Source organism: Perna viridis, chromosome 13 (genome assembly GCF_037379345.1).
Source record: "Perna viridis isolate PV_CMFRI_1.1 ecotype Kerala chromosome 13, ASM3737934v1, whole genome shotgun sequence".
In the NCBI taxonomy this organism is placed as follows: domain Eukaryota; kingdom Metazoa; phylum Mollusca; class Bivalvia; order Mytilida; family Mytilidae; genus Perna; species Perna viridis.
In genome coordinates, this window is record NC_142457.1 from 433,475 (window position 1) to 460,007 (window position 26,533).

A 26,533-nucleotide genomic window follows, 5' to 3' on the forward strand; every position below is an offset into this window, starting at 1 on the left:
TTAGACTTTGCATGTATTAAACTTTTAAAACTATTAAACCGGGTGAGTGATTCATGCTCTTGAGAGACTCTTGTATTTATATATGAAAGCATTTGAATATTAACCCTTGGATATTGACCTTAATCCGACCTGTATAATATACAACCATCACAATAAAGGACTTTAATAGTGATGAACTCATTTACTTCTACTGTGTAATGACCAATTATAGATACTCTTAATAGCTGAACTAGGTTTTAAATCTTAAGCTTTGCTAATTAACTCTACTTTTCTATGAGACAACTGTGCTCAATGTTTGACAGTTTCAAACAACATCATTGAAAGTTTTCAAGGCAGCCACATAAGCTTAATGGCAAATGTTGAATGTCCACTTCGAATACGCCAAACTTACTCCACGTGCATTAAATGAAATGCATACCCAGTAAAAAAAGTTATCACCCAGATTTAATTCCAAAGATAAATAAGTATATGTAATTGAATAATACATTGTTAACAAAGTTACTTAATGACACGGAAAAAGACGAAAGCAAGTACATCCATACAATATTGCACAACTACTAAGAAATCGTTTTTTTTTTCAAATATTACACATAAATAAAAACAAACAAAACAAAACAAACAAAAAATATAATAGCACACTCAAAGCAGAACGTTTTTCACCTTTAACTGTATTTCAAATTGTGCGCTATATTTACTGCAAGTCCCTTTGTTTACGGGTATTGTGTCCACACTTGCCCTCGAGTGAAACTATTTAAAATATTTTGCTCCATGAAGGTATTTATATTTCTTAGCTTGTTAGTTACAAAGCATTATCACAGATAAAAACGCCCAAAACAGAGTAGAAGCAAATCAACGAAAAAAGCAGAAACTAATTTTGATATCATTATTTCATGAGATTAATTAAAAAAAATGGCAAGTATGACTTGGTAAAGATTGATAAGAGAAAAACTATCAAAGGAAAGATGCTAGGTGCCAAATCAAACAGGCTGGTAGAAAAGATACAGAAAGAATACAAAGAGGCTGATAAAGATCTGAAAAAGGGACCCAAACAAGACAAGAAAAACTTCCTCGACCAACAAGCAGAGGAAGCTGAAGCGGCTGCAAATAAAGGGGAGATTGGAAAATTATACAAGGTCACCAAAACTCTCTGCAAAAACAAGAGTACAATGTTAAAAGCAAGCAGGGGACAATACTTTCCATCAAACAAGATGGAGCTGACAGACGGGTCAAATAGTTCAAGGAGGTACTTAACCACCCAGCATCTCAAGAAAATGTCAACATTGAACCATCAGAAAATTTAGATATCGACCTAGATCCACCGAGTGAATTCGAAGTCAGAAAGGCCATATCATCGCTTAAGAATGGGAAAGCTCCAGGAAATGACCAGATCCACTCAGAACTACTAAAAACAGACATTACAACATCCACTAAGATTCTGACAAATCTATACAGGAAAATATGGTACACTGACACCATCCCCAGTGATTGGACTAAAGGTCTAATTGTAAAATTACCAAAGAAGGTAGATCTGCAAGTATGTGACAACTGACGAGGTATCACCTTATTGTCAACCCCCAGTAAAGTATTCTGTAAAATACTACCACCTAGAATAGAACCATACATCGACCAAAAACTCCGAGAAGAACAAGCCGGATTTCGAAGAGGCAGAGGATGTGTAGACCAGATCTTCAGTCTAAGAAACATCATTGAACAATGCATTGAGTGGAATAGTTCTCTTTTACATCAACCTTATTGACTTCACAAAGGCTTTCGATAGTATAAATAGAGATACGCTATGGAAGAACATAAATATTGAGATCAAAGAAAGGAGGTTGAGATGGCTATGGCATGTTTTTCGTATGGACCAGCAACGGTTACCTAAAGTTGCCCTCAGATGGACCCCACCTGGAAGGCGGAAGCCTGGTAGGCCAAAAACAACTTGGCGAAGAACAGTGGAGGCTGAGCTGAAACAGGGTGGATATACGTTGGGATAAGCACAGAAGATAGCCAAAGACAGCCCCAGGTGGCGGGAAACAATTGCAGCCTTCTGTCTCGCAAGAGACGAAGAGGATTAAGAAAAGGAAGATGACTTGAAAGAGTAATCAAGGGAACCAAGGTTATAGCGGTAATCAAAAGTATGTAATCCAGAGACAAAAACCAGACATGGAAAACAGACACACACAACAAAGAACATAAAGTAACTAAAATCATACATACAAAGTAACAAAAGTAAATGAGCAACTCGGACTCCACTAAAAACTGGGAGCATGGACCAGCTGCACCGGAAGGGTAAGCGTCCTCTGCTTTTCTAGAAACACCCGCCGAGTTGCTCATAAAAAGTCAATTCCGGGGTAGACAAACGAGGAAAGGCAAACTATGACCCGTTGAATAAACCAGTTTTCATGGTGCTGATGGATTCATCATACCGATCCAAGAGTTCATGATGACGACCATAAAACTTCTTTTGTGATGACTTCAATCTTGTAGCAAAATAACCCTGTTCCAGAAACCTATTTGTTAGAGTTCTAGCGCGATACAAAAAGTCTGCGTAGTTTTGGCAAGCTCTGGTATAAGGTATGAGTTGTGATATGAACACTCCATACGCAGGAGCCTAAGGGATGTTGCCACAGATGAAAGGAAAGTTGGCAATGCTGAATGTAAAGTCATCACGTATGTCGTAAAGTTTGGTCAATAGTTTTCCTTTACCATCGATTTCTAAGTGTAGGTCAAGATATGAGGCTGATTTCACAGTGTCTGTAGTATCCTTTATCTCAAGTTCTTTTGGGTAGATGCGATGTATCAAGTCCTCGAAATTAGGATTGTTTAAAGATAATATGTCATCTATATAGCGGAAACTGAAATTGGGGGATCTAGCCAAACGATATTCTTTCTTTCTGATCAAATCAGCTATAAAGTCAGCCTCATAAGAGTGAAGAAATAGGTCAGCAAGTAAAGGAGCTCAATTTGTTCCCATTGGAATGCCGACCGTTTGTTGAAAACGCGTCCACCACACTGGATAAATATGTTGTCGATTAAAAATTCCAGCATTTTGTATAGCATTTTGAAACGTAGATTTATCACTGATAGGTACTATCAACCGTGACACGTTTATTGTTCCTTATAAAACATTGGTGGTGCTGAATTAAATATTATATTTGATTGAAATTGTAAGCTTCAAGACTTTAGCAAAAAAGAAAAACTAATACATTGTACAAATTACCATGTTAAACAAACATGTATTTTTTCCAAACTACATAGAAAAAAAGATACCAACAAATATTTAAACAATAATAACAAATAAAAAAGCATATCACAAATAAATATCACAATAATCATATTGCATATTTCGACTGCTTTTGTATTGCTATCATATTATTACAGTACCATACATATAAATATAACAGTATATATAGTAAAAAAAAACGGGAAAAAACATAAATACTAAATATAGATTATACGATCTATTTAACATCATGTAATAAGTATATATTAATGAATCAACAATGAGTGTACGATACCTAAATTTATTGAATTATAATTTCAATTATGGATAGGTTTTAACGCGTTGCACACATTAAATTCATATGTTAACTGGTGGTATACAATTCAGTAGAAATGTCTCAGTGACACTTTACATCGATTCTATCGTAACGGTGGTCTACAAACGAGAGAATAATTGTTTCCCATTTGACTTAGAGTTTGAAGTAGAAGTTCTTTTTTTTTTTCGAAGTTTACGCCATATTGTTTAAGAAATTGCTAAAAATCCATATATCGATATGAATTAGCACGATGAAAAACAAAAACAAAAAATCTTCTCGTAATTGACACGATCTACTTAAAAAACAAATATTAAAAAAATGACCAGTAGCTATCGTAATCTACAGTAGGTTTTCATACTGGACGTGTTTCGATACATAATATTGTTTTACGTATTATTATGTATGCCTTCCGTGATTGATCTTGAACTTCTTGGAATGCTGTTGAAGATCGAGGCTTATAGTTTGATGAAAATGACAGAAACTCGTATTAAGTACATACCGTTACTTCCAAATTTATCATTTTTGCACTTCCACATGGCTACCAGTATAACAATAGTGATTGAAACTGAGCCAACGATGAGGAGGACTAAAGTTAGAAGATTAGTTACTTTAATATGAGAAATATATTCACTATACTTTACTGAGATGTGTTGTCACAAAAGCTGGATGTTAATGTATGCACAAAATAAAGATGCAGACATTTCTCCATAAAGGGACGACAATTCGCACTTAGCAACAACTGTAACGCGCTACCTAATTGTGTTTCTTCAGAATTCAAATCCCGGCACATACACGAAAAAGAGCTTCGCACAACAAGCGGACAAATCGGGATATGTCGTAGAAGGATTGGCAAATCAAGGGCGTCTTTGAAGTACAATGATATACAATTTATTTCAGAGAATGTTAATTCCATTAACACTTGTGGGATAAATTGCTGACCTTTTATTTAAAAATTTATTTAATTTATATGAATTAAGTACACCATAATCTTGCAATTACCCTACGAGAACATGATTTCCAAGCTGGCTCTGGTTCCGGTGTTTAGTGGATACCCGATTGCTCATGCACTTCAGTTTCTGTGTTATCTTATTCTTTTGATTTTCACGTGAATTTTGGTTTCCTTGATTACTTACTCTTCCAGACGTGCTGCGTTTTCGAAACCGACCATTATATTTGTATTGTCATTTCTCAGCAAATCAGGCGATAAAGTCTATATATTTTAAAACACACCAATAAGGAATTCAAGATCGTATATGTGCAATCATAATTCTAAAAACGGAATTTAGGACGTAGTTGATAGTAAGTACAATCTACTTCCAAATTCATTGAAATAAGGATAAATCAAGAAACTAAAATTCTAGCGAAAATCAAAAGAATGTAGTTCAGGGACAAAGACCAGACATGAAAAACAAACACACAACAAAGATAACCAAAATTATACATACAAATCAACAAAGTAAATCATCTATTCAGATTCCACTAAGAAACTACAAAATCTGAGAAAACAAAATTGTATTACCTAATAGTGAATTGTTTGATGATGTTGGCAGTGTAGGTCTTTCCCAGACCAAGTCTTTGGTTTCGGCTTTTGTAAAACCTGCAAAGTCTTATATCATCATTATTAAGTATTTTTGATGTAATATTCTACACATGCCTGGAAAACCTATTTCCTATTCGTTGAACTCTAATATAAATTTATCAAATTGAAGAATACTTCTATCAAAGATGCTTGCTAGTTATTTTTATTTTATTTCTGAACACACAAATGAAATTTACTGTTAAGGAATCTTCAACAAGGTATTCAAATTTGAGAGTGCACTCTTCATCACAGGCCCTTGGGACCAGGATTTGTTTACTCACAAAAATATCCTTAAGTCATTTTGTATCCAAATTTAATTTATGTTGTTCTCAGGCATGTCCGCTTTATATTTAATGCTGTTTATAATATGCCCAGTTTTTTGTCGCCAATCTCCTTCTCATATCGAACACTTCAGCCTTTCTAGTCACACACACACACACACACACACACACACACACACACACACACACACACACACACACACTAAAAGAGTCACTTGGCTTAGCGCCAAAATTTCTGGAAGAGTTGTTCTTTCTTTCTAGTAATATCCAACTGAAAGATCTAGTGCCACCTGGTGGATAGAACTACTTTGCTTCGCGTATGACTACAATTCCGGCAAATGTTTCAGGAAGAAATTCTCCTTTCTGCATCCGAGGTTATTTTCAGTGTAGCGGAAATGGCTGAGTAGTTCCTATTGTCTCCTCTAACAAGACTAGAAACTATATGAATTCTAAAAATTAAACATTTTTTAACCAACGGTAACTCCGCTTCCTTTTTCTCTTAGAATTTTTTTCCAGTCGGTATCGTTCGTTTCTTATCGTATTTTTCCTTCTTGCATAAAACAAGCCTTAAAAAGTTTTTTTTTTTTCACTCAAAAACCCCAAAATCCTTTTAAAATTTCCTTGATCTGTTTTTAATCCAAATATTTATGGCTAATATGTTTGTGCTTCTGTCTAAAAATTACCAAGATGTGATGGTTTCTTTATCAGTGCGATTTTCTTGTCCTTCATCACCCTGAAAAGTTTCTGGTTGTTTTCCCTTTGTTTTACATTTTCAAAACTTTAGAAATTATGCGCCAAGTATATTCCTTATCAGAACTTCTTCTGCCTTTTCTTTCTTTATAGCTATTTCGGAACATCTCGGAAGTTCATCTGCGTTACTTCCCCAGGAATTCTAAGAATTTTCCGGGCATAGAAACATTTTCTTTGCATTGGAATTTTAAAAGTTTATATTCTGACAATAGATACACTGTCGTGCCGGAAATAAATATCGGACAAGAAGAAAAATACAATAAGAAACGAACGATTTGTCAATACCGATTGGAGAACAACGTTGGTTCTATTTGTGGAATTAGTTTTAGCCTTGTTAGAGAAGGAGATAAACAAACAAACATAGTATAAACAACATTAAATAGCAAACGGACATGCCCGAGAATAACATAATAACTGAAATTTGGAAACAAAATGCTTTAATGATATTTTTTGTGATTAAATAAAATCCTGGTCCCAAGGGCCTGTGCTCTTTATACCTTGTGATAAATTAAAAATTATTTTATCATATAAACATATAATTTAATTAAAGATGTAATATGCTTACTGATTGGATAAAAAAAATAAAGTGTACCACGTGATTGAGGTTATCTCCTCATAGACCGAAAAAATATGACAGTCATTCCTTACAATAAAATTATGTATTTTTACACAGCCACTTACCATTTCCATTATACATGATACTCGATTCACGATAAAATGAACCAGAGCTGTCCTTCAGATTCAACGCACAAGACAAAGACATTCTGCTTTCGCTAGAACCAATTTCAAACAGTCGTGAAAACGTGTGACCTTTATCAGAACAACTACAAGCGCCTGATAAACATTTTCCAGATCTATTCTTACAGATGTTTGTTGCAGGGAAGTAATAGAGTGTGTCTACTATTTGCTCATTTGTATAATATTCTATGGAGTTGGTGAAAGGTTTTTTGCAGGTTGAGCACGTAATTTTGACCCACGTTTTCTTCATAGTTTGCCTTATAATATTGCCAGTTATTTCCAGTTCAGACTGTTTGATTTTTCCTACAAATTGGAATGTTTTTTTTTAATATACGAATCGATAAGTAATGATTTCAATTCAATCATCAAATTATACTACAATTATATATTTACATACAAAATACATGCATTGCATCGTTTTGTTTACCTGTCAGTTTAATAATATGTCGCCGGAGTATATAGGGGCAACTATTTCGCTGTACCTGTGTATAATGTTATTTTTGAGCCCTGTTGTGTGAGAGTTTACCTTCGTTCATTGAAGATGGCCTTGAGCTGACATTTTCATCAGGAGTTATTGTTCTAGACATATTCACAACATCCATTTTCGTTATTTGTCATACACTGATATAATCACATATGTAACTCGTGTATTTTTAATATTTATAAAATTACATTAGGAGTTGCCCAGAATAAAAGAAATAATGCACATTAACCGGAGCTATACTTGTCAGATAAAGAGTGAAGGTTGGAGAGTCACGAAATATATTTTGTGACCATGTGTAGTCTGCATGAACAAAATTTACGTATTTTAGCCACGTGAGATTTTCACGCATGTTTTAAACTTCTGATTTTGTCAATCGTTTCTTCTTTTGAATTATAAATGAATTGGGAAAGACGTTTCCAATGTTGTTTCAACGGGTGATTTATAAAATATACACCGATCGATGTTTTCTTTAGTCATGCTCTTTCAGTCAAGTGTTAGATATTCATTCGATATTGATTTGTGTGTGTACTACTACTATTCACTAATATTTTGCAACTTCTTTTTAAATGTTTAAATGAAATTGGTTAATATTTTGCACCACTGTAGACTGATTAGTTTAAGATATTTTAACAGTGCCTTATCAAAACAAAATTTGTCAGATAAATAATACACGCAACTTTAAAATGTTAAAAAAATATAATGGTAAATATAGATGTTAAATTAACATACAGATTAATGTATTTGTCATAAATGCATTCAAAATTTAAAATAAGTATTCTATCATTTGTGAGATGCTATTGTATTTTATAAATTTGTCTCAATCAGGTTATAAGAATAAAAATATGTGAGAAATTTTGTTTATGGTTCAGACGGACGTTAAGGATATATTATTGCATTTTTCGCGAACAAAAAGTGCTTGTCGAACATATATAAACTAAGCGAACAAATAAAAGCTCATTGGGCATCAATGATATGAATTTGTATCGTATCTTTTGTGCGTGCCAAGTGTATCATGAGGATATTATTCAAGTAGAATTATGATCATTATTCTTGTTATCTACTATTGACGGTAAATATTTCAAAAATCATTCATTCAATCATTAATCGCCAAAGTATTCAAGTGGACGTTCCGCTTTTGAGAATCGAATAGCTTATTCCATTTAAGTCAAAGTTAATGTTTTTGAATCTTAGAATATATACAGGCGCAAATAAAAACATATTTAAGTCCCAAACATTAGTAAGTCTCCAATATGTACTGATGAGGCATACGTATGATCTCCATTCTTTTGGTTTTAAGTCTGTACATTCGTAGAAACTAGAACTAGAAAAAACACCTTACTGAACAATGTATCATACCTGAAATCCTGGTTATTTTTGCCGTGTATGTTTCGTTTCCGTGAATACACGTCCATGTTCCATCAACAAGAGTTCTATTATTTATTTGCAACGTTAGGGTCGCTTGTGTATTAATCGCATTGACAATAATACTGCTGCAATGTTTAGTTAAGTTACACTGGCCTCTAATTGTCCCATATTGATCTTTAAATACAACTGTTGAGGACAAATCGTGTAGTTGGCATTTTAAGACCAAAACATTTTTGCTTAACTCCCATTTCAAACACGGAATATGACAATAAAGAGGAACTAAAATAGAAAAAAATAAACAACTTAAGGTATAAAAGCATACGTTTTGACTACAATATTCCAGGGCTTACTTTGTCTAAAACGCAGCCCCATCATTGCCGATCTGTTTTTAACTTTTTTTCATAAGTATAATTTCGTTAATTGAGCGTTTGTTTTCTATCTATACGGTTTTCAAACTATAAGTTAAAAACAAGAAAATGTGTCTCGAAGTGTTTCTGTTTTTGCATTTTCAGGGCAACAACTCTTCTAAGTTTCAAAGCATCTTAAACTCTCAATGACATTTTAATTAAGGATCAAAATATCAATTGGAAATTTATATCCTTAATGATTTTCAATTAATTAGAAATACGCAAAACAGGATTGTGATTTTTGGCCTTTCAAGGACAGTGTCTCTTATGCATCTTGGCTCTTCAGTAAAGTCTTGTCATAAGATTAATTCCATCAATTGAACGTCCCTGCTTGATTATTGTGATTTCCAAATTATAGACTAAAACCTTAAAGGATTTCAACAATATCACAATATCAGTCCCCTAAATTAATCTAAGTGAAAATAATGAAAGACAGTAAAATCTTTGAAAAGCTAGACAAAATGATGGATGAATTAAAATATAAAATCAAGAAGCAACATCTCAAATTTCATTAAGCTTTAACCTCGTGGATAATTAGAAACTACCGTAATCATGTAAAACGATAAAAAAAATCTTCAAATCAAATGTTCCGGCGTTTGTAAATATACAGTTAGTGCTTTTCCGTGTGTTTTCGTAGTTTTATCGTCTACATTTATTTTTTCTACATCATGATATTATGTCGAATTAAGTGATGTCACAAAAAATGTGAATCGTTTTTATCGGACCTCTTGACTCGTGTCGGGGAGCTGCATAACTATTGCTAGATTATTACTGAATTATACTCACTTGCAATATGACGGGTGCCCCTGGTGAATGGGAACATGCTTAACCTTCTGGGGAATCTGATGCCACTCATAATTATTTGTAGTAGTTCATATTGCTATAACGTTTTGTGTGTGTGACGTCTTGTTATTTTTTCTTCAGTTTTCGCATGTTTTGCTACATTTTATTTTGATCATCGTATTTGCTGTGCATGTTTTCACGTTAACCTTGTACTTGATTTTGATGTATTTGAATTTTTCCACTGTTGACCCTTCGGTATCTTTGATGATATATGATAGTAAGTTGAGAATAACGTGATGTCTAAATCCTTTCTTTGCTTTTGAAGAGCTCAATAAGGGCCTCAATTGTGTCGTTATTGTAGAAAAATTTCAGTTATAAACTTTTTCGCCTGCAGTTAACGAAATGATGCTTATGAAGCATATGAATTTTTGAAAGTTATAAGGATTAGCCTTTATAATAATGGAATAATATTGCCAACATATTTCTTATTTTTATTTAAAGATGAAAGTTTCAGGCTCTAAAGACTTATTATTATTATTACATTATTTGTTTTGAAACATTACATCATTTAACTGGTATTAAATTGCGATTACAATACCAAGAGTATAAGATTATATGATACCAATAAAAGCTGTAAGCCACAACAATCTCTCCCAACACAACAATTCAGTCATATCTGAAATGAAATGAACAAAATGCATTTTTTTTTATCAATGTGTAATAATTCATGCGTAGAACTAGAAAAAAAGTTCTTTCTTTTTAAAAGACTCAAAATAAGATGAAGTTATGTAAATTAAAAAGAAAGAAATGTCAATATAGAGTTAAAGTACCCAGTAACACTGCTTTAACTAGGTTTGTTTGATTTCATCTGACCTGGAATTTTGAGTACTTTTTTAGCATTGGAAAATCAATCTTGCTATTTCTCTTCATTTGACAAATTGAATCAATTTGATAATCCTTTGTAAAATAGTTTTGACTGCAGTACTTATATACACCCCAGTAAATTTTAGACCCAATTGTAAGTTACATCCAACTTAGATAGTGTTAGACGAGTAGCAAACGGAAAATTGAAAGTAATATTTACCAAAGATTTTTTTCTTTATTTCGAATCGTTTCTTTGTTAATTTTCTAGGAAGTCATTTTTTGTTGGTTCTTTTTATAATAAATGGTGTTATATATATATATTTATTTAGTTTGTTTTATTTTACGTATAAAACCATTTTTATTTTCTTTGAAATTCAATTTCGGTTTGTGATACATGTTTTGTAAATTTAGTTTATAGCCCATCATGTGTCGTCACTGCTTTTTATGTTTTAGATTTCTGGTTTGTAGTGCATACAACAAACATAGAAGTTTAATTACCCACCAAAAAAAAGTTCCGATACAGTCATTGGATACATTTCAGTGAAGATTGAACATGATATAAAACATTCTAATATAAAAATAAAAGCAAACACAATATTGCAAAATACATTTAACCAGCGCTATGGACTATGAACTCATTGTACTAACATGTAATATTTAAACAGTTATGAATTAATCGATTTAATGATAGATCGACACGTAACTACTGACTGAAGATTAGGTAATTAAATGTCAAAGATAAAAAAATACCTGAATATATAGTACAATAAAACCTTATATGGGAGATTGAACTGTTGATACTTGACTTGACAATCACGTGTAAGATAAAATCTGCGCCACTTAACTGACATAACATCAAGGACTTTTTTAAAAGATGTTTTAAAGAGTAATCAAGGGAACCAAGGTTATAGCGGTAATCAAAAGAATGTAATCCAGGGAAATTGAAATGTATCTGTCTAACTCCCACACATTATTGAAAACTTTTGTTGATGATAGTAGAAGTTCTGTTTACATATGATGCATATAAACAGTGGCTGAAAATTCTGACTATATACTGAATATAATAAGTTTAAAAAGAAGACACAGAAGCAATAAATAATGGCGTAATAGAGTGTTTTGTTTTTATTTTAGTGGCAATCAATGTAATCCAGGGAAAAAAGACCAGACTGGGAAAACACACAAACACAACAAAGAACATAAACTTATCCTTAACTTAAAAAATTATAAATGTATTTACATAAATTCGGATATAAAACATGGAATTTTCCAAGGTAAAGAAAGAACTGAAAAAGTCAAAACAATGAAGCTTTTTATAAGTGTTTTGACAAAATACTATTTTAAAGGTATATAATGAATTAAACTTACCGTGTTTAACTTAAGGCATAAATAATTAGTACTGTTATCGATGTGTATTTGGCATGCGCACTTGATAACAAACATATTTTTTAGGGTGGAATATAGACTTCATTTGCTTGTAAGTACCATAGAATGTGCATGAAATAATAATCTATCAATTACTTTATTCGACTGTTTCTTGTATATAATTACTATCAACAAAATTGTTTATCTACTACTTTTGCGATAGGTATCGCTTTGGATGCAATGGATTGGTAATGCAGATTGAAAATATTTGGGATTTCATATCAACGAATTTTCCTGGTTTATCTCGTTGCATTTTCTTCCTCATATTCCTTGCTAATATTCTGCATCAATCTATTAACAACCTGATATAGACATAATACTGATATGCATTTCACAATATCATTTATCAGTTATTTAACTTACGTAAATACGGTAGACAAACATTTTTCTTGGTTTCAAGTATATATAGGAAATGGATGAATTAAATGACTGCGTTATCTCTCAGTTGAAATGCAACGAGATAAAAACCGAGAAAATTCGTTGATATAAAATCCCAAATATTAACAATCTTCATTACCAATCCATTGCTTCCAAAGCGAGACAATCAGTTCAAGACTATTATCAGAATATAATAGGATTAAAACCTATGATTTTTCAACACTGTATACCTCTATTCCACATACTCAGTTAAAATCCCGACTTAAAAACATTATGCATCGTTGTTTTCCAAAAAAGATGGTACATCTAGAATACAAATATTTAGTTCTTGGTAGAGATTCTTCATACTTTGTAAGAAATAATTCCAAATCATCTTTAAAATATACAGAGGAAGATGTTCACAAAATGCTGGACTTTTTAATCGACAACATATTTGTCCAGTGTGGTGGATGCGTTTTGCAACAAACAATTGCATTCCAATTGGAACAAATTGTGCTCCTCCACTGGCTGATCTATTCCGTCACTCTTATGAGGCTGACTTAATAGCTGATCTGATCCGAAAGAAAGAATATCATTTAGCTAGATCCTTTAATCTCAGTTTCCGCTATATAGATGACGTATTATCTTTAAACAATCCTAATTTCGGGGATTTGATACATCGCATCTACCCAAAAGAACTTGAGATAAAGGATACTACAGACACTGTGAAGTCAGCCTCATATCTTGACCTACACTTAGAAATCGATGGTAAAGGAAAACTATTGACCAAACTTTACGACAAACGTGATGACTTTTCATTCAGCATTGTCAACTATCTTTTCATCTGTGGCAACATCCCTTCGGCTCCTGCGTATGGAGTGTTCATATCACAACTCATACGTTATGCCAGAGCTTGCAGAAACTACGCAGACTTTTTGTATCGCACTAGAACTCTAACAAATAGGCTTCTAAAACAGGGTTATGTTGCTAAAAGATTGAAGTCATCACAAAAGAAGTTTTATGGTCGTCATCATGATCTCGTGGTTCGTTATGGTGTATCCATCTGCACCATGAAAACTGATTTATTCAACGGGTCATAGTTTTCCTTTCCTCGTTTGTCTACCCCGGACTTGACTTTTTATGAGTAACTCGGCGGGTGTTTCTAGAAAAGCAGAGGACGCTTACCCTATCGGTGCATTTGGTCCATGCTCCCAGTTTTTAGTGGAGTCCGAGTTGCTCATCTGCTTTTGTTACTTTGTATGTATGATTTTAGTTACTTTATGTTCTTTGTTGTGTGTGTCTGTTTTCCATTTCTGGTCTTTGTCCCTGAATTCAGAATCCACATCGAATTAATACCACTACGGGAGTAACACATATTGTGGTAGGACTGCAGCCCCGCTTTGACAGTTGTGAGTATAAAAGTTAAAAGTTTTGAGAGATGTGTAGTGGCAATGGCCATGACTACTTTCCCGTTTCGGATTTTTGTGAAAGTATAGCTTATGTAGACCGAAAAAGCATCGTTTGTTTGGTGTTTTTTTTTCTACACCATGAATCACTTAACCATTTGCAATGTCTGATTTTCTTTTGTCTGGTGCTTAATTACTTATAATTGAAAGATTTTTTTTTACATTAGTTGATAGGTATTACCGGTTCAAAAAGATCATTGGAAGTTTCGTGTAATATCTTGAAAATTTGTCTTTTGAATACCATTTCATTGTAGTTAATTGTTATATTATAGGTGAATATGAATGAACTAAAGGCTTATTTCATCTACCTGTTGGGTGTGGTTGCAGGTGAGATTGTTCATGTTGTGGTATAATTATGAAAAAATGTGTATGGTACTGCGATTTAGTACACATTTATACATTCCGATTTGTAAATAGTGTTCCTGCCTGGCGCAATAGGTTTTGAAAGCACATACAATGTATACTTTTTGTTTCCAATTACCCCCATTACTGAAGCACGTCGTACATTTCAACATTAAACAAAACTTTTACACAGGTACCTTCTTATAAAAACGTCTTTTCAGTATCTGCAAAAGTTTAAGCAATAGTAAATTTTTCATCATACAACATTAAATCTAAAATTTGAAAAAAACTAATAGAAACAAAATAAGTGTTTTTAATTCATTTTTCATCGTAGGCGAGGGATTGATTGGTGATTGCCCAGAAAAGATATCCTTATCGTGGTTGGAAGAACAAAAACAAGTTCAAATAAAATGCGGCCTATGCAGAATCGAACATAATATATTTGTAAATTCTCCCCTTGGACAAAATGTCGTTGAATGTTTTCTAGAAGATTTAGAAAACGGAACATATAATTGCACCATTGACCCAATATGTAAACCGTATTACAAAGTAGAATTTAGTTCAGCAAAGAAAGATTTAACATTGACAGCCAAACGTTCGGATGGAAGTGTAGATGGAGAATGGTCATGTCGACATGGTTTTAAAGGAGAACTTTCAAAAATAGTAGTTAAAACAGAACGAGGTGAGAACTTTTCAATTCATGTGTTAATAAACACTTGTAACAAGAGACTCATACCTTTTTTCTTATTTGATTTTTTATGTGTGTTAAATCGTATAATATTTTTTTCCACAGTCGCTGTAAATTGGGAGGTTTGTGATCACATAAGTACTTTAACCCCAGCGCGTTCAGCGCATGTCCCAAGTCAGATTTTTTCTGGCCTCTGTACATATTGTTTCATTTTCACCTTTAGTTTATATTTATGTTCCTTGAGTATATAGGGGCAACTTTGCTTTTGTATCTCTGTAAAATTATGCATTTTGGGCCAGCTACAGCCTGCCCTGTGGTATAAGGGTTTTCTCGTCATTCATTGAAAACCAATAGGTGGCCTTTGGCTGATATTTTCAACCTGATGGTGTTGTTGTCTGTTGACATATACACCATACCTATTCTCTCTGTATGTAAGCATACCTAATCATTAATTAAAAAGAAACTTTTGTTGATTAGTAGTTCTGCATGAATATCAGTAAAGACAAAATCTGTTGAGCATTTCTAGCTGTTCTTTGTCTGATATGCAAATTCTTTAATAAAAGTTCACAATAAAGTTGCATTTCAAGACCGTTATTTACACAACAAATATATTCACTTTTCAAAATATATAAGCATAATATAACTCGATAAGAAAAGTACAACTACAAAGCATATCGAGTGTTTTTAATAAAATTGCTAATTTGGTAGCACATTGCTATATATTGTGTCTTGTAAAGTAACGAACGTTAAAGTAAATGGCATACCTATATTTTGATGGTGATATAAATTTTTGTGTATAACAATTTTCATTTCATTTATTTATTGATTTATTTTTTCAATTGCAGATGATTGCACTGTTGTTTCTCTCATCTCAGGAACTAGTGGTTTAGGAGTTTTCCCTATGATTGTTTTAGCCTGGGGTATTTAGTAGTTTCCTGTTTATGCTTATTACAGTGACTTTCATACAACCATGACACTCTTTTGTTACCACTCCTCTGAAAAATCCAAAGGTTTGACAAAGCTATTGGGACATTTAAACTGACCAGTTGCTATTGGAAGTGTTGAAGAATACTCACTTATGAGCTTTTCATAGCTAGCTCCTAGTTATTTAAATCTGAAGCAGCTACCTGGGCTATTCTATTTTTCATTGGTGAGGGGAGTTCAAATTTAATAAATTATATTCTGTTTTGTATTTTGTTGACAAGGTTAAAAACCATGATTTAGAATAGTATATAAAGGTATTTATTTTATCTTAACTACATTGCACAGAAGTCTTATATATTATTATAAAAATAAGACCTCAACTAATATTTATTCCCTCCTTCATAAAACTGGAATAGGCTTACTAAGGTGCCCTTTTAGTGGAAAGTATGATTCATACTATAGTTAAGGAACAAGTGTTATACAAAATGCAAAAAGTTTGAGGTTCACGTGAATTACAATTTTTGAAATAATGCTATGAGTTAATTTTATTCAATTTTGAGTATTAGTAAGCTTAAAAGTGCAGTTCATTGAATTTATAGCTTTGATGCTGTTTTCCTTGGAACTTTTGTGAATTATTAAAGTGTAATGATTTTAATTCAAATGTAGTATCTTGTACAAGAGTAATCAAGGAAACCAAGGTTATAGTGGTAATCATAAAAATGCAACCCAGGGACAAAGACCCGACATGGAAAACAGACATACACAACAAAGAACATAAAGTAACTAAAATCATACATACAAAGTAACAAAAGCAAATGAGCAACTCGGACTCCACTAAAAACTGGGAGCATGGACCGGGTGCACCGGTAGGGTAAGCGTCCTCTGTATTTATAGAAACACCCGCCCAGTTGGTCATAAAAAGTCAAGTCCGGGGTAGACAAACGAGGAAAGGAAAACTATGACCCGTTGAATAAACCAGTTTTCATGGTGCAGATGGATACATCATAGCGATCCACGAGATCATGATGACGACCATAAAACTTCTTTTGTGATGACTTCAATCTTTTAGCAACATAACCCTGTTCCAGAAGCCTATTTGTTTGAGTTCTAGTGCGATACAAAAAGTCTGCGTAGTTTCGGCAAGCTCTGGCATAACGTATGATATAAACACTCCATACGCAGGTGCTGAAGGGATGTTGCCACAGATGAAAGGAAAGTTGACAATTCTGAATGAAAAGTCATCACGTTTGTCGTAAAGTTTGAATTAGTGCAATGACTTTTATAACTGTAAAATGTAGTTTGGGATCTAGTGCAATAGTTATTTTTAAATTAAAGATTTGGATTATTTTTTTCCAATGGAAGTACAGCTTGGGATAACGTGCAATGATATACATGTAACTGGAATTATATGGAGAATATTTCTTAGTTTTATTTTCATTGTAATTGTTGTTCTGGATTAAGTGCTATGATTTACAGCTCTGGTTTGAGTGTTTTATATGAAAAATGATTTTATTTGAATTAAATTTATGGCTGAAGTGCATTAAATTTCATCAGGACAGTATATACTTTTTGTACATGTATATTTTAAAAATATAAAAAAAACATATGCAAGAAATTTATAACTTTTGTTAAAGTAGATACTTTGAAAGAGAATATTTTAATGCATACATTTAAAAAACAGCATTTAATGGATTCAGCTTTGAGATGAGACAATTCAAATAAATAGCAGCAAAACAATTATGTCTCAAAACACATTATGAGTAATATTCATAAGCTGAGTACATTCCATTTGATGTGAAGCATAGCCAATGTTGGCTGCCTTACACCTGACCAGGTAAATTTTCATGGGTGAGTGGCTACCTACTCATTAATTCTTACAATAGCAACTGGTCAGTTTAAATGTCCCAATAGCTTTGTCAATCCTCTGTATTGTTCAGCAGATTGGTAACAATAGAGTGCCATGTCTGTAGGAAAGTCACTGTAGCGAATATTGACTTTTTGCCTTTGTGTTTTTGGCTAAATCCTATATCAAACATAAAACATTCAAAAAGCACCTTGTATGAATGATGTCAAACATTATCATGACAAAAATGTTCATGCTTTAATAAACAAACTTAATATTTCAATACCCAGCACTCTCAGAAACAAAATTGAAATGTCATGTTAGAATCTGTTTAATATTTTCACAGAAGAAGATTTCACAAATAATTACATGAAGTTAGCACAAACAATTTAAAAATGGAAGTATCTCTAACATTGGTCAACATAGCTTCACCATTGATGGAATTTATCTTGCTGGATCGTTTTATTCAGTCAGAGATTGTCTTAACATTATGGTTGTAAAGATATTAGCAAAAAACTGCTATACTACCAACAAGCCAACAGCGGTCATGGTCATGTTTGACGTTGGATCAAACATCTCCCATCAGTTCTGGGCAGGTTAATCTAAGAAATTGTTGTAGAAATAGTCAATAGAAGGATCAACTTTTTATGAAAATTTGACTGATGAAATGTTTTGTTTTTCTTGGTGATAATGCCTTCAATCTTTTTTCCACTAACTGTTTTAGGTCACATGATAATTAAAAACTGCATAAAAGCGGCAAAAACTCCTACATTTGATTAAGTTTAAAAAGCTAAACTGCCAACACATTGAAACCTATTTATCTTAAATACTTCTTTGTTTTACATTCCACAGTATGGTTCTGTAAGACTGTTGAGAGACAAAAGACACGTTGCTCAATACAAAGTGAGGCATGTTACAATACTTTTATACGATCTTCTTCTATTATATTCTTGTGACGTATACATTACAAATCAGCAAAGTATGATTTTAAGAAATAAGAAACTAATGGGAAAACATGGAAAGAGAGAATCTTATTTCGATTCGTATGATTGCTTTCCCTCTGAAATTTCTGAAGCCTTTGAAGAATTATAATGTTAAAAATCTTAACAGCACAGGTGCCTGAAATTTCCCGTTGAGTTTTTAGTGAAAATATTTTTAAAGCTCAACTATTTGTCCCTTATTTTGTTGAATTTAGTTAAAATGTGTACTATTTACAGTTCGATAGGGACTTCATTTTTGATAATTTTTCTTGTTTTTATTTTTTGCAGCAATCGCTGGTTGTTCTTGTTTAGCTGTGTGCGTAGTCCTTTCCATTGTCATCAATATCGTTGTTATATTGATACAAGACTTATGTCATACAGGTGAGTTTTCGGTGTAAGTTTGTAAAATGATAATGTGAAAAGTAATATAAGAAAATAATAACGAGCATTATTGAAAAAAAGTACATATATCTATCGTTGAAATATTTTATTTTGTGAACAAAAATACGTTTCTTAATAACATTATAACATTCTATAAATGTTCAAGGACCTTTTATAATAACAAAGGTAATGTGTGTACAATAATTATGTCCATCAATATTAGAAAAAATAAATCAATTGTTAAAGCATAAAATGAGGCAAGAAATAATCGGGAATACTTGTTTTTTAAATTTTAGCAATATCAGGGTACGTACTCGGAATCCTTGCTAGTGGTATTATTATTGGCTGTATTTATCGTTGTACAATAAAGAGGTAACAGACTCAGAAGAGGTCTCAAGTTAATTACATCTATGTAAGAGCTGAGATATTGTTTGATAGTTTTAAAACTAAACATTCAAGACTATACAATGTTTTTATTTCTTCAATTGTTTAATCCAAGCCAAAAAAAAAACATTGAAAAACAAAAACATAACAAAAACAAAAACAAAAACAAAAACAAAAACAAAAAACAAAACAAAACAAAAACAAACAAACAGAAAAGTGAGTTGTGAAAAAGATATATTTTAAAATTCTAAATCATTTCATTTTGGTTATTTTAAATTAAATAATAAGTAGTTTATCTGACACATATCAATAAAAATAAACCAGTGACTAGAACGCTCCAAATATGTTATTCAAATATGCACTGATGTGCCGTACAAAAAAACAAAAAAAACAAAAAAACAAAAACAAAAAACAAAAGAAAAACACAAAAACAAGAACACAAAAAAAAACAAACAGACAAACAAAAGAAACTTTTTTTTCTCGTCAAACAAAAGTTGTTTCTTGTCGAATGTGCGTATTGAAAGATTTGAACTATTAGAATATCAATTTACTATGGCAATGTTTGTGCATTGTACAAGAGACCTTTTACCTACGTGGCAATGAATACCTCTTTTCGAAAGATATTCTGGAAACTTTCAATTCAAGATTATTATCAGGATACCATAACATTATAACCTATGATTTTTCGTATCTTTATTCTCCTACTCCCGATACTGAGTTAAAAATCCGACTCAAAAACATTACACGTCGTTGTTACTAAAATACCAGGGATATTTTCAAAATGCTCGAAGTTTTGATGGATAACATACTTGTTCTGTTTGATGGATACGTTTTCTAATAAACGATCAGCATTCCAGTGGTAACAAATTGTTCTACTCGCGAACGTATTCCGGTGTTTCTAGAAAAGCAGAGGACTACTGCTGCACCCGTTCCATGCTCCCAGTTTTTAGTGGTGGTCCGAATTCTCATTTACGTTTTTACTTTGTATGTATTATTTTAGTAACTTTATGCTCTTTGTCGTTTTTGTCTGTTTTCCATGTCTGGTCTTTGTCCCTGAATTACATTCCTTTGCCAGAATCTTGGTTCCCCTAATTACTGTTATCGAGGCATCTAATTTATATACAGGCAATAAAAAGGGCCCTTGAATGTGAAATCCTTGTCATCAGGAATACTAGGAAAAAAGTTTTTTTTTTTTCAAAAAAGAACGTACTACCTGCTCGATTTGGTTTACGACAGTTGTACGAGTTTTTACTTTTCCCAACGATGTTAGAACTGTAAAATTTGCGAAGCAAATTTAACAGTTTTGAAGTCATCACTACGGGAGTTTTCTGGTCGTCGTCATGGATTCGTGGATCGTTGTGGCGTGCCCGTCTGCCCCAGATTTGACTTTTTTTGTGAGCAACTCGGCGGGTGTTTCTGGAAAAGCAGAGGACGCTTACCCTATCGGTGCACCTGGTCCATGCTCCCAGTTTTCAGTGGAGTCCGAGTTGCTCATTTGCTTTTGTTACTTTTTTGTGCATGATGTTAATTACTATATGTTCTTTGTTGTGTATGTCTGTTTTCCATGTCTTGTCTTTGTCCCTGGATTACATTCTTTTGATTAGCGGATAACCTGGAATCATGGAGAGGTGCACCGATAGGGTAAGCTTCATTTACTAACTCCCTGTTTTTGACCCTTTAATAACGACGGAAGATACAGGTCGATCAGTAAGGCAACTGCATGTGCATTTTATACTAAAAATGTGTTCCGCTTTAATCAGTGACCTTCCGCGACGATTGAACTATTTGGTTATGGTAACGTCATCATTAAACGATAGCGTTGGGTCATATAATAATTTTCGAGAATTTGAGGCAAAAAACGTCCATGAATTTTTTATGAATACGGCAGTGTAAAAAATTGATATTCTTGACTACATTTTCGTATTGGTTCGATACAAAACCAAGGTCTCTTAAACAGACTTAATTTTAATGGATGAATATTGATTTCATGGCAGATTTTCATTTTAGTTCGATATTTGTCGTTGACACACTATCTGCCCATTTCAAATTAAAAAACTTAGATTCTACGAGGAAAACATTAGAATTATTGTAAAAATTATAACAGGCATAACCTGATAGTTGTATACTAGCTAAAACGCTGTCTAATTTTGGTCATTGATTTTACGGGACGAATCTTTGCTGCAATTTCCGTTATTTAACAGAATTTTTTGTGTATTGTCGACTCATTCGAAATCATGTTCACTTTCATTTAAGTATTTTCTTTGCTTTCAATAAAAAAAACATATTTTGTGAAGCCACTTAGCTTTTTACTGTAGATAAATCACACATATCATGCACAGATGTATACTTGTACATGCTACTTGAATGTAATTTAATCTAAAAATGTCTCTACATTGTGAAATTCTTCAACTTTTATATTGTGGTGCATTGAACTATTGAACTATTGAAAGTAAGTAATATTTTTCTTGAATTTTGGAAAGAGTTCAGTGGTTCATAATTGAAAAGTACTTGTAGTTATGTAAACAATACTTGAAAATATCAAATTACTCTGAAAGATATGTGCATTACTGTGGTTGATTAGTTTCTCAATATGCTTATCTCCTTTTTATCATACATGTACTTTCAGCTGGACCTGTTTTAGTTTATCACACCAACCATAAAGCAATATTCAAGGAACAGTTTTAAACCACCAACACAAATTCCCGATTTAGAGTTGAGCTTTGTCCATTAAATTCAATGTAAATATCCAAACAAACAACATAATATTGCTGTTTGTCAACCATATATCTATAAAGGCTAACTTCACAACATGCCACCCAATGATGAACTAACACTACATGATATTAAAATTTGCATAAGCAACTAAAATACTAATTCCGTGGAAATGGAAGATCCATCAATGGTACATAATGCTCCGTCTAACAATAGTGCCTTCAAATGGTAGAAATGTTGGACGTCAGTAAAATTAAGGTTTTACGTGGGCAGCGGGGTAACAAAATGTCAAGTATTGCCCATCGAACGTTACTTTTTGCGACTTACATAAGGTTGACTCAGACATTTAATTATATTAGATCTTGATTCAGTGTATAGGAGTTTCTGTACTTTAAGTATCATGGTATCTAAATCAAACGTTCTCATATAAATTTTACGAGTTAAGTTATGTCATTACTATTTGTGCCTGGATCTAAAGCCTGGAGGTTTTTGAATTCCTAACCTAATGTTTAAAAAATTATCCCATGTCACTTTGGAATTGCTAGATACTTTTCGGCCATCGTAATTTTTGGTACGGCACGGAAATATCGTAGCATATGAAGCAAAATGAAAAACGTAATACACGCCACATAAAATAAGCGTAACAATACATGAAAATAAGTCAATTTTCTAGAAAAGCAGAGGACGCTTACCCTACCGGTGCACCCGGTTCATGCTTTCATGTTTCTAAAACAGGGTTATGTTGCTAAAAGATTGAAGTCATCACAAAAGAAGTTTTATGGTCGTCATCATGAACTCGTGGTTCGTTATGGTGTATCCATCTGCACCATGAAAACTGATTTATTCAACGGGTCATAGTTTTCCTTTCCTCGTTTGTCTACCCGGGACTTGACTTTTTATGAGTAACTCGGCGGGTGTTTCTAGAAAAGCAGAGGACGCTTACCCTATCGGTGCATTTGGTCCATGCTCCCAGTTTTTAGTGGAGTCCGAGTTGCTCATTTGCTTTTGTTACTTTGTATGTGTGATTTTAGTTACTTTATGTTCTTTTTTGTGTATGTCTGTTTTCCATGCCTAGTCTTTGTCCCTGGATTACGTTCTTTTGATTACCGTTATAACCTTAATTCCCTTGATTACTCTGTTCCTGCGTTATATAGGACTATAGGACTAAAAATTCTTAACAACACATTCATGACGCGGTGCAATTTCAGTCAAACTTTCACTTATTCTATGATGTGAAAGATGTACATTTCTGAGCTTTGAATTTTGATTTTTCATCTTTTATTAATGATAGATAACAGAGGTAGAAAGAATCATCGCACAAAAATGTAAACTGATAAACAAAAACAAAAAAAAAATCATTTCTAACAGCCTCGATCATCTTTTACTTCGTTCATAATATATATAAGAGTATTGTTGGGTGTATATTACACTTGTGGTTTAAATTCGAATGCATACAATTAAAAGACTATATAATGGGCAAGTTGACTGATGCAATGATGGGAAGTGGAGTGGGTTGCAAAACAAAAATGGTAAAATTATTTATTTGCTCTGATCGGGATGATTGTTCCGTGAGGTAGATGCATGCAAACGTTCATAATGATATGCTAATATTGACGATACGTCTTATTATATTCATAAGGAAGTCTGTTGTCGTAACACAGGCTGATAATGAAAATGCAATGTTATAAACTTTATTAACATTATTTATTTAATTCATGTAACATTAAATCCAAAACTGACCGTACTTTGTAAGATCACCTCTGATAAGCTATTTCATTGTATGTCAAGGAGTAAAATTATTGTAGCCTATGTTTGATACAAGGAATAAAGTCTCGGTGTTTTTTGGATAGTGTAGGCTTAGCCTACTGTCCAGTCCATTTCAGCTTTATACTGAATAAAATATTGTTTAAATATAAACATGTCACTACTATAGTTAGAAAGAATTTCTCTCCCAAGATGCTTTTATCATTGCAATCCAGCTGAAGTGTTACAAAAGAATCTTAATCTGTAAGTCTTTTAGTAAAAATGAAATATTGGATGGTTGTATGTTACTGTGTTTTTACTATTATCAAAATTTATCTTTAATATTTATATTTCAATAAAACTAAGAACAATGAAGTATCATTAAGTTCTAGAATTCTTTCTTTAGTGTGGAATCATTTAAATATAAATACTAGATTTAGGAGGGTTTTAAATATTAAAACGATACATACCATGATGACTTAGGGTAACAAAAGAATTCTTTGAACATGAGCAGATCCAGCAGCTTGAAAAATTAAAAAAATAGAGCTTTTCAAAGACTAATAATACACAAGTAAAGAGAAAGACAGGGTTCTCCTTCCCTCTTCATTTTTGCTACTGAGATCCTTGTAGTATTAAAGTTCTGAATGATGAATATATATTTGACATTAAGATGGGTGATACTAAAATCAAGATTTCACAACTTGTAATGGCACCTCCTGCTTTCCAAGGGACATATATTCGGCTAGAAGGGCTTTTGCAATTTTTTAATTACTATGGTAATATATCTAAACGTAAAGTGAACAAAACCTGAAGCAGTGTGGATTGGAATATATAGATTTTGTAAAGAAGAACCACTGCCAATAAAATGGACCAGATCTTTTAAATCATTAGGTTAATTTCATGATGATTTTGATAATGATTCATAAAACATAAGACTCCGGGTATACAAAAGATGGAAATATTTTACAAAGTATAAACACAAGACACCCCTCCTTGATAGGCAAGAAAGCAGTCTTAAAATCATTAGCAATATTCAAACTTCCATAAGTAATAGGTTTAGATAATGTTCCTTTAGAATACGCAAATACACCATCCAAGGTTTTTTTTTACATTTTGTAATCTTACCTTTTTGTACAATAAATGCTCATCAGAGAGTTTTGATTAAAAACTACCCCTTTTTATAGCCAAGTGCTGTCACTGAGATTAGCTATCTTAAGACAATAGAGATGTGTCTTTCACAAGAAACCACTTTCAGTGGACAGTCAATCTTTCGAAACTGTTTTAATAAAACCAGGAAAAATTCTGAACTTAAAAGATGTAAGAAACTTGCTTTTAGACACCAAGTTAATGATACAGCAGAACATAAAAGGGAAGAAAGTTTGAATACACATATAGACAATAACATTTGGCTATGTATATATGTCTTACCGTATACTTACACTATAGATAGTTGACTCAAAGTTCTCAATACAAGATCATTCATAGAAATACAGCTAGCAATTATTTATCATAAGAATTTAATTGTCCTGACAACAATAAATGCACATGCTGTTAATACATAGAAACAATTGAACATAAGTTTTGGACAGACATTGTTGAATGGTGGTTCTCTATATTTCAAAGAAGAGTCGAACTTGCACTTCACAAAATTTTCTTTGGTATATCAGAATTCGGCAATTAAAATCTTGATTATTGTATCTGATTATCTAAACTATTTATTAATTTGAAAAAAAATGTCAAAACAATTATTCGTAATAATTAAAGAAAGAAAAACGGATTATCAAAAAATCTTGATTCATAGAGAATGAAATCTCTGTAGTAACTAATAAAAAACAAAAACAAAAACAAAACAAACAAACAAAAAATAAAAACAATTAGATGGGTTTCAAATACCAAAACGAAACATGCCATGATGAATTAAGGTAAAAACAAAATTACCGGACCCAATCAAACCCATAATCATTTCAAGTCCAACAGAAATCTGACAATCGAGTGGTGGGTACAATCTACGTTTTACAGCTCCCAAAACCTCACTCTTTCATTGCAGTGTAAATATAGAGGTGGTGATTAAATAACATTTGCATGCTATAGCGTTATAATTGGTAAATCAGAGGTCATATCAGCAAAAAGAATAATTTAAAATGAAAAAGTCTTCGGTAAGAAACTTTCTGCACATGAGACGCATTGATTCATACCCCTGATTTAGTAGTCTGTTATGCAGATATTTATGGCGTTCAGGGAAATCAGAGAAGTTAGTACTTGCTAAAGCGTAGGCAATCAATTCTGAAATATAAACACTAATATTTTGTCTCGATGTTGACGAGAGGACATGAAGGACATATGGTTGTAAAGTTTTCCGTCCTTGTCAAAAGTAGTACGTTAGTATGTGTTATTATGTATATTCTCCAGTCGATGGTTTTGGGATGGAAGCATGACTTCCTCTTTTGTTAGAAAATTATATTAATTATGTTTATGGTTTGGCCAGAGATTATCAAATAGTA

The 26,533-nt window shown here is 32.6% G+C and overlaps 2 protein-coding genes across 3 annotated transcripts; one reads left to right on the forward strand and one right to left on the reverse strand.

Moving 5' to 3' along the window:
• Window positions 1–426: 426 nt before the first annotated feature.
• On the reverse strand, window positions 427–12,215 carry LOC148599143 (uncharacterized). Of its 2 annotated transcripts, XM_088558364.1 has the most exons (7): window positions 12,156–12,215; window positions 10,549–10,602; window positions 8,728–9,015; window positions 6,831–7,190; window positions 5,059–5,136; window positions 4,039–4,125; window positions 427–3,658 (listed from the first exon to the last, which is right to left on the reverse strand). In XM_088558364.1, exons 2-7 carry the CDS (start codon window positions 10,598–10,600, stop codon window positions 3,621–3,623), a joined length of 903 nt encoding a protein of 300 aa, XP_088414490.1. In that variant the 5' UTR covers window positions 10,601–10,602; window positions 12,156–12,215; the 3' UTR covers window positions 427–3,620. The 2 variants fall into 2 exon arrangements, with proteins under 2 accessions (XP_088414490.1, XP_088414489.1); XM_088558363.1 differs by having other exon boundaries at window positions 427–4,125.
• On the forward strand, window positions 12,208–19,661 carry LOC148599144 (uncharacterized). Its single transcript, XM_088558365.1, has 7 exons — window positions 12,208–12,264; window positions 14,308–14,362; window positions 14,712–15,059; window positions 15,911–15,985; window positions 18,685–18,735; window positions 19,101–19,193; window positions 19,490–19,661. Exons 2-7 carry the CDS (start codon window positions 14,314–14,316, stop codon window positions 19,567–19,569), a joined length of 696 nt encoding a protein of 231 aa, XP_088414491.1. The 5' UTR covers window positions 12,208–12,264; window positions 14,308–14,313; the 3' UTR covers window positions 19,570–19,661.
• The last annotated feature ends 6,872 nt before the right edge of the window (window positions 19,662–26,533 follow it).

Coding starts and splice junctions, on each gene's coding strand:
- LOC148599144 (XM_088558365.1), top strand. CDS start 14,314: ATGAATGAACTAAAGGCTTATTTCATCTACCTGTTGGGTGTGGTTGCA. Junction 15,060..15,910: donor AGTAGTTAAAACAGAACGAG/GTGAGAACTTTT, acceptor TTTCAATTGCAG/ATGATTGCACTGTTGTTTCT. Junction 18,736..19,100: donor GACACGTTGCTCAATACAAA/GTGAGGCATGTT, acceptor TATTTTTTGCAG/CAATCGCTGGTTGTTCTTGT.
- LOC148599143 (XM_088558363.1), bottom strand. CDS start 10,600: ATGACTGAATTGTTGTGTTGGGAGAGATTGTTGTGGCTTACAGCTTTT. Junction 5,137..6,830: donor TATCATGTATAATGGAAATG/GTAAGTGGCTGT, acceptor AAGACTTTGCAG/GTTTTACAAAAGCCGAAACC. Junction 4,126..5,058: donor ATCAAACAATTCACTATTAG/GTAATACAATTT, acceptor TTCTAACTTTAG/TCCTCCTCATCGTTGGCTCA.